The 9,112-nt window shown below is 27.2% G+C and overlaps 1 protein-coding gene across 1 annotated transcript; it reads right to left on the bottom strand.

The window, feature by feature from the left end:
- Positions 1-5,824: 5,824 nt before the first annotated feature.
- LOC129928314 (uncharacterized) lies at positions 5,825-8,837 on the bottom strand. The gene is made up of 2 exons (XM_056042161.1): positions 8,184-8,837; positions 5,825-7,617 (listed from the first exon to the last, which is right to left on the bottom strand). The coding sequence occupies exons 1-2, from the start codon at positions 8,273-8,275 to the stop codon at positions 5,931-5,933; spliced, it is 1,779 nt and encodes a 592-aa protein (XP_055898136.1). The 5' UTR covers positions 8,276-8,837; the 3' UTR covers positions 5,825-5,930.
- Between the last annotated feature and the right edge of the window lie 275 nt (positions 8,838-9,112).

The following is a 9,112-nucleotide window of genomic DNA, read 5'->3' as shown; positions in this document are numbered from 1 at the left end:
CATCATTTTCATATTGAAATTTTCATTTGCTTTATTCATCCATTATTCATCATCATTTTGAAATATTTATTTCAATTGGCATCATAATTTTATATTTTCATTCACCATTTAGTTCAATCATCTAGAAATTAGTAAATTTTTATTATTCATTTTAGTTTTGTATTGCCAGAATGACATTATCATTATCCTGTGTTCTTGTTAAAAATTCATTTTGTTAGATATCGTAGATGTTTCTACTGATATGTAATCTTCATTTTACATTAGTAATGTCAAGTTTACATTATTTTACTTTGTTAGTAATGTTTTGAATTGAGTCTTTGGAGAAATTTAGTTTTCTCTTTCATGTTTAATTTGTTATTAAAAAAAAACAGAAAAAAAAAAGAGAAACAAAAAAAAATGTATTCATTCAGCTCATTTAGGTAGATACCATCATTATTTTCATGTTGTATCATCATACATTCATCTTCTTCATTTTGTTTGATATCATTGTTGTTATCAATATTCATTCATTGAATTCATTCAGTTTACTCATTTGGTTAGATTTTATTGTGGTATCATCTTAAAATATTCATTTATTTAATTATCATCATCACTTTATATATTTCTTTCATTTAATTCACTTAGATTTCACCATCATTATCTCCATTTTTATACAGTTTTTATTTTGCATCCTCAATATCATCTTCAAATATTTAGTTCAATACCATTTTGTATCATTAATCATTCATTTAATTCATTTCATCCTCATTACATCTTCAATTACCTAGTTCAATATCATTTTGTATCATTAATCATTCATTTCATCCTCAATATCATCTTCAATTATCTAGTTCAATATCATTTTGTATCATGGATCATTCATTTCATCCTTAATATCATCTTCAGTTACCTAGTTCAATATCATTTTCTATCATTAATCATTCATTTAATTCATTTCATCCTCATTATTATCTTCAATTACCTAGTTCAATATCATTTTGTATTATTCATTTCATTCATTTAATTCATTTCATCCTCATTATCATCTTCAATTATCTAGTTCAATATCATTTTGTATCATTAATCATTCATTTCATTCTCAATATCATCTTCATTTACCTAGATCAATATCATTTTGTATCATTAATCATTCATTTCATCCTCATTATCATCTTCAATTATCTAGTTCAATTTCATTCATTTCATTCATTTTATTCATTTCATCCTCATTATCATCTTCAATTATCTAGTTCAATATCACCTTGTATCATTAATCATTCATTTCATCCTCAATATCATCTTCAATTATCTAGTTCAATATCATTTTATATCATAGATCATTCATTTCATCCTCAATATCATCTTCAATTACTTAGTTCAATATCATTTTGTATCATTAATCATTCATTTTATCCTCATTATCATCTTCAATTACCTAGTTTAATTTCATTCATTTCATTCATTTCATTCATTTCATTCATTTCATTCATTTCATCCTCATTATCATCTTCAATTATCTAGTTCAATATCATTTTGTATCATGGATCATTTATTTCATCCTCAATATCATCTTAATTAACTAGTTTAATATCATTTTGTATCATTAATCATTCATTTCATCCTCATTATCATCTTCAATTATCTAGTTTAATATCATTTTGTATTATGGATCATTCATTTCATCCTCATTATCATCTTCAATTATCTAGTTCAATATCACTTTGTATCATTAATCTTTCATTTCATTCATTTAATTGGATTTCATTGATATCAATTTGTATCATCAGTATCACCATTTTCATATAGTTTTCATTTTGCTAATTTAGTTACATTTCGTTCTCATTATCATTTTCAATTATCTAGTTCAATATCATTTTGTATCATTTATCATTCATTTCATCCTCATTATCATCTTCAATTATCTAGTTCAATATGATCTTGTATCATTCATTTTATCTTCAATATCATCTTCAATTACCTAGTTCAAAATCATTTTGTATCATTAATCATTCATTTCATCCTCATTATCATCTTCAATTACCTAGTTTAATATCATTTTGTATCATTTGTATCATTAATCATTCATTTCATCCTCATTATCATCTTCAATTATCTAGTTCAATATCATTCATTTCATTCATTTAATCTATTTCATTCATTTCATTCATTTCATTTATTTCATTCATTTCATTCATTTCATTCATTTCATTCATTTCATTCATTTCATCCTCATTATCATCTTCAATTATCTAGTTCAATATCATTTTGTATCATGAATCATTCATTTCATCCTAAATGTCATCTTCAATTATCTAGTTCAATATCATTTTGTATTATGGATCATTCATTTCTTCCTTAATATCATCTTCAATTACCTAGTTCAATATCATTTTGTATCATGAATAATTTATTTCATCCTAAATGTCATCTTCAATTATCTAGTTTAATATCATTTTGTATTATGGATCATTCATTTCTTCCTTAATATCATCTTCACTTATCTAGTTCAATATCATTTTGTATCATGGATCATTCATTTCATCCTTAATATCATCTTCAATTACCTAGTTCAATATCATTTTGTATCATTAATCATTCATTTAATTCATTTCATCCTCATTATCATTTTCAATTATCTAGTTCAATATCATTTTGTATCATTAATCATTCATTTTATCTTCATTATCATCTTCAATTATCTAGTTCAATTTCATTCATTTCATTCATTTTATTCATTTCATCCTCATTATCATCTTCAATTATCTAGTTCAATATCACTTTGTATCATTAATCATCCATTTCATTCTCAATATCAACTTCAATTACCTAGTTCAATATCATTTTGTATCATTAATCATTCATTTTATCTTCATTATCATCTTCAATTATCTAGTTCAATTTCATTCATTTCATCCATTTCATTTATTTCATTTATTTTATTCATTTCATCCTCATTATCATCTTCAATTATCTAGTTCAATATCATTTTGTATAATTAATCATTCATTTCATCTGTAATATCTTCAATTACCTAGTTCAATATCATTTTGTATCATTAATCATTCATTTCATTCTCAATATCATCTTAAATTACCTAGTTCAATATCATTTTGTATCATTAATCATTCATTTCATCCTCATTATCATCTTCAATTATCTAGTTCAATTTCATTCATTTCATCCATTTCATTTATTTCATTTATTTTATTCATTTCATCCTCATTATCATCTTCAATTATCTAGTTCAATATCACTTTGTATCATTAATTATTCATTTCATCCTCAATATCATCTTCAATTATCTAGTTAAATATCATTATGTATCATGGATCATTCATTTCATCTTTAATATCATCTTCAATTACCTAGTTCAATATCATTTTGTATCATTAATCATTCATTTCATCCTCATTATCATCTTCAATTACCTAGTTCAATTTCATTCATTTCATTCATTTCATTCATTTCATTCATTTCATTCATTTCATTCATTTCATTCATTTCATCCTCATTATCATCTTCAATTATCTAGTTAAATATCATTATGTATCATGGATCATTCATTTTATCATTAATATCATCTTCAATTACCTAGTTCAATATCATTTTGTATCATTAATCATTCATTTCATCCTCATTATCATCTTCAATTATCTAGTTCAATATCATTTTGTATCATTAATCATTCATTTCATCCTCAATATCATCTTCAATTATCTAGTTCAATATCATTTTATATCATAGATCATTCATTTCATCCTCAATATCATCTTCAATTACTTAGTTCAATATCATTTTGTATCATTAATCATTCATTTTATCCTCATTATCATCTTCAATTACCTAGTTTAATTTCATTCATTTCATTCATTTCATTCATTTCATTCATTTCATTCATTTCATTCATTTCATCCTCATTATCATCTTCAATTATCTAGTTCAATATCATTTTGTATCATGGATCATTTATTTCATCCTCAATATCATCTTAATTAACTAGTTTAATATCATTTTGTATCATTAATCATTCATTTCATCCTCATTATCATCTTCAATTATCTAGTTTAATATCATTTTGTATTATGGATCATTCATTTCATCCTCATTATCATCTTCAATTATCTAGTTCAATATCACTTTGTATCATTAATCTTTCATTTCATTCATTTAATTGGATTTCATTGATATCAATTTGTATCATCAGTATCACCATTTTCATATAGTTTTCATTTTGCTAATTTAGTTACATTTCGTTCTCATTATCATTTTCAATTATCTAGTTCAATATCATTTTGTATTATGGATCATTCATTTCTTCCTTAATATCATCTTCAATTACCTAGTTCAATATCATTTTGTATCATGAATAATTTATTTCATCCTAAATGTCATCTTCAATTATCTAGTTTAATATCATTTTGTATTATGGATCATTCATTTCTTCCTTAATATCATCTTCACTTATCTAGTTCAATATCATTTTGTATCATGGATCATTCATTTCATCCTTAATATCATCTTCAATTACCTAGTTCAATATCATTTTGTATCATTAATCATTCATTTAATTCATTTCATCCTCATTATCATCTTCAATTATCTAGTTCAATATCATTTTGTATCATTAATCATTCATTTTATCTTCATTATCATCTTCAATTATCTAGTTCAATTTCATTCATTTCATTCATTTTATTCATTTCATCCTCATTATCATCTTCAATTATCTAGTTCAATATCACTTTGTATCATTAATCATCCATTTCATTCTCAATATCAACTTCAATTACCTAGTTCAATATCATTTTGTATCATTAATCATTCATTTTATCTTCATTATCATCTTCAATTATCTAGTTCAATTTCATTCATTTCATCCATTTCATTTATTTCATTTATTTTATTCATTTCATCCTCATTATCATCTTCAATTATCTAGTTCAATATCATTTTGTATAATTAATCATTCATTTCATCTGTAATATCTTCAATTACCTAGTTCAATATCATTTTGTATCATTAATCATTCATTTCATTCTCAATATCATCTTAAATTACCTAGTTCAATATCATTTTGTATCATTAATCATTCATTTCATCCTCATTATCATCTTCAATTATCTAGTTCAATTTCATTCATTTCATCCATTTCATTTATTTCATTTATTTTATTCATTTCATCCTCATTATCATCTTCAATTATCTAGTTCAATATCACTTTGTATCATTAATTATTCATTTCATCCTTAATATCATCTTCAATTATCTAGTTAAATATCATTATGTATCATGGATCATTCATTTCATCTTTAAGGGGGATGCACAATGAAATTTCAATTTTTGTAATTTACAGATAAATAGAAAAGCTTTATGCATGACTTGATAGAACATATAGAGACATGAGTAACCATACACATTTTATGAGTGTAGCCTTTTGGGTTGCTATGGAAATGGCGGCCATCTTGAAAATAAACAATGTTTACAAAATTCTTAAAATATTCTAAAGTACTCAAAATTTTTTTAATTTTTTGATTGCACCTGATAGATATTTGAATCCCATAGGTAACTGGCTAATTTTGTTTTGAAAATTATTACTGGTTTAATTTTTATGAATTTTTAAAATTTTTATTTTTTTCCGACCCCATTTTTCATCTGAGGTCACATCATTATTTTTATTTTTTTATGAAATTTATTATACATATTGAAAATTTTTGCAGCCTATTACCTATGATATACTATCAATAAACTACATGTGAAAAATTATTAGTCTAACTTATACAGAACTAAAGATTTTGAGATTCTTGTGGACAACATGCACCTAAAAATACATTTTGAGAAAAACGCATTTAAAGTTTTTAAAATGATATAAAATATTTATTGTAACCATAAAAATGAAAAAAAAGGGAATATTTACATAAAACAACATAATAGATAATAAAAAAAACAAAAAACTATTCATTAAAATGGCCTGATTGATAGGTTGGACCTTCTAGAACCTCTGCCCGGTGCTCATGCTCAATTCTTCGTTTTTTCAAGTTTTTTCTCCTGGACACTAATGCGATTGATTTTCTTTTTCTAACAAGCTGTAGTTTGACATTTTGCTTTTTCTCACTAGAAGAAATGTTCTTTAGTGTCCAGGGAATGCCTAATATGTCAAAAACTGATCTGATGCCAACAGGTCCATTATTGAAGGCTAAAACAGCAAGGTATGTCGCAGCCCTTACCGTTTTTAATGTTGCGAATTCTGTTTTGGGGCATCTTTGCCAAATGAGGGAATGAAAAGATTCATTGGCGTTTTGTGTTCCCATTCTAGAACATCTTTTTAACAGATCTGTGTCTGTTAGTCTTTTCATTATAGGAAATAACAGTTTACCTATTTCTGATGTGATGGTCTGGTTGTGTTTTTTATATGGCTGTTTTAGTGCCTCTGATCTCTTAAAGTGACACCAAGATGTAGCGCCATCAGGACACAACCTGTGGTTATGATCTAGGTCTGAGCTCATCATATGAAAAAATGAGCCCATAACAGCCAGCTTCATTTTTTGAATGTCGGGAGCATTTTGGCGCAGAGCTTTGGAATAGTAATTTGTAATTTTTTCAATTTTTGGCTTTGTAAGCCTATAATTTAGTTCTTTTTTGTTAGACATTTTTAAATTGTTCAAAGCATTAAACATTCTTTTTGAGATGTGGTTAATGCAGTCCTCTTTTAAGATTTCTACATCATATCCTGAGTTGGTAATGGCAGATGAATGCGATTTACTATCGCCATCACACAGCATCGTGCCATAAACAAGTTTTCTGGATGCCACAGAGCGCGAAAAGATTTTGGATGCTGCTGCGGCCTCCATTGCATTTGCTGAGCCACTGAAGTTTTTTTGACACATATGCTTAGAGGCATCAAAGTTTAGTTCTGCAGAGTTTGAATCACAAACATGGCAATAATTTGATAGGACTTCGGTGTCGATGACGAGTCCAGTATCAAAATCAATAACTGTGCCAATTCCTGAATGAGATGAGTGGCCCCTTTTATGCCAAGTCCCATCGAAAGAAACTGTAATAACAGGACAGCCTGTTGAACTTATTCTTTCATCTGTAGTTAGAGGTTGTGAAATGTTTCTTCCATGCACAACAGCAGATGCCCTAATCATACATTCTTCACCAGCTTCAATTATAGCGGTATTGACTATGTTAGCTAGATTGTTATAAGTATTTCTGTGCATGCAGGGCATACTCATAAGTCCACAAAACCTATCAAATTTAGAATGCGAGATTCCAGATTCTTTTAATGCAGCGACAGCGCGGACATTAATATCCAGATGAACATCATTACTTTTTTTTGAGGTCCAGTCGGACCACAAATATGTTTCACAATTTAGGCATTTGATTTTAATCAAATGAGCCATGCCTTTTGATTGTGTGATGCACATAGTTAATTTGTTGTCAAAGCAATGTGGACAGCACAACAAGGAGACCATTGTGGTCAATTGCATTGAATTCATCATGACGTATATGAAATCTTCAGGCAGCCTCTTATTGGTGTTATCAGCGTTAGTAACTGCAGTTAGGGATATTTTTCGCTCAGCTGCACTTGCAGGCTGTGTTGTTGCTGCTTCAGATCCAGCTGTATCCAAAACAGAGCTGCAAACAAATAAAAAATAAATTAGAGGGTCTTTAAAAAAAAATTCAATAGTATGAAAGTACACGTCACATCTATCACAACATGAAGATTATTTTAAATTTTATAATGCATTTTAGAAATCATATATTGTATTAATAATAAAAAGTAAAGAATGTATAGAGACATGTTACATGTAATATAGATCTATATATGACAATATGTACTAGATCTAAAAAAAAACAACTAAGACCAAGACTTGAGTTGAAGTTGAAGTCCTACAATACTGTTCAATACATCATCATACACGATAATCAGATAATCTAATCTCTAGAGATTATCTAGTTCTAATGTGATCTATGCTCCTAATATAGACTAGATCTATAAAAGGATAGATCTCTATGTTTGCAATCATTTTCATGATATTTATTTAATGTCTATAGAATCTAGATTCTAGATCTAGATGTGATTCATTGGATAAACACGTTGTCGAACTCAAAGAGCCAAGGTTTCATAGTCATTATTTTATGTGTCAGCACACGCTTGTCTAGTAAATAAAAAAAAAAGCAAACTCTAGATCTAGACTTACCTTTGTAATTGTGCATTTGTCTTTGAAGCATGTCGTCCTCTGGGCTTACAGTAACGTTTTTTCTTTCCAAACATATAACCTTTTGTTGGCATTTCTGAGTTTCAATAATGAATCGATTGTTGATGTGATGGAAGTTTACAGAAGGACCGGTTCACGTCATGTGCGCATGCGTGCATACTTTGTAGTTACGGAAGCTTTTTCAGTGCGCATGCGTGTAATTACAGTAACTATAGAAGCTTTGATGGTGCGCATGCGTAAATATGGCTTTGTGGGTGTGTATATGAGGATATAGGGGAAAAAAAGAGGTAGTGACGTATTTTGAAAGTTCATTGCAGTACTATTTATTTATAGAATGAGAAACCATGCACATAATCGGAACTAGAAAAGTAGACCTTTGTATCGATACCATCTGTTAGGGATGAGAGCGTACATTAGCTTATCAACTATAGCTTACAAAATGTTGATTTTTCACCAAAACATCAAAATTTTGCTTATATATCTACATTTAAAATACAAAATTGATGTATAAAACGTATTTTTTTTAGTATTCTGATAGGGAATTCGTATTCTAGACATTTTAAACTATTAAAATCAATTAATTTTAAAATATCGATATTTTTGACCTAAATCTATGTTTTCTCACTGTGCATCCCCCTTAATATCATCTTCAATTACCTAGTTCAATATCATTTTGTATCATTAATCATTCATTTCATCCTCAATATCATCTTCAATTATCTAGTTAAATTTCATTCATTACATTCATTACATTCATTACATTCATTTCATTTATTTCATTCATTTCATCCTCATTATCATCTTCAATTATCTAGTTAAATATCATTATGTATCATGGATCATTCATTTTATCATTAATATCATCTTCAATTACCTAGTTCAATATCATTTTGTATCATTAATCATTCATT

This window comes from Biomphalaria glabrata, chromosome 9 (genome assembly GCF_947242115.1).
Source record: "Biomphalaria glabrata chromosome 9, xgBioGlab47.1, whole genome shotgun sequence".
Classification (NCBI taxonomy): domain Eukaryota; kingdom Metazoa; phylum Mollusca; class Gastropoda; family Planorbidae; genus Biomphalaria; species Biomphalaria glabrata.
The sequence above is the reverse complement of the archived record's forward strand: the minus strand, read 5'-3'. Positions and strand labels throughout refer to the sequence as shown.

Excerpts from the sequence above, each read along its gene's own strand:
- LOC129928314 (XM_056042161.1), bottom strand. The coding sequence starts at position 8,275 with ATGCCAACAAAAGGTTATATGTTTGGAAAGAAAAAACGTTACTGTAAG. Across the intron at positions 7,618-8,183 it reads ACAAATGCACAATTACAAAG|CTCTGTTTTGGATACAGCTG; the intron begins GTAAGTCTAGAT and ends ATTTGTTTGCAG.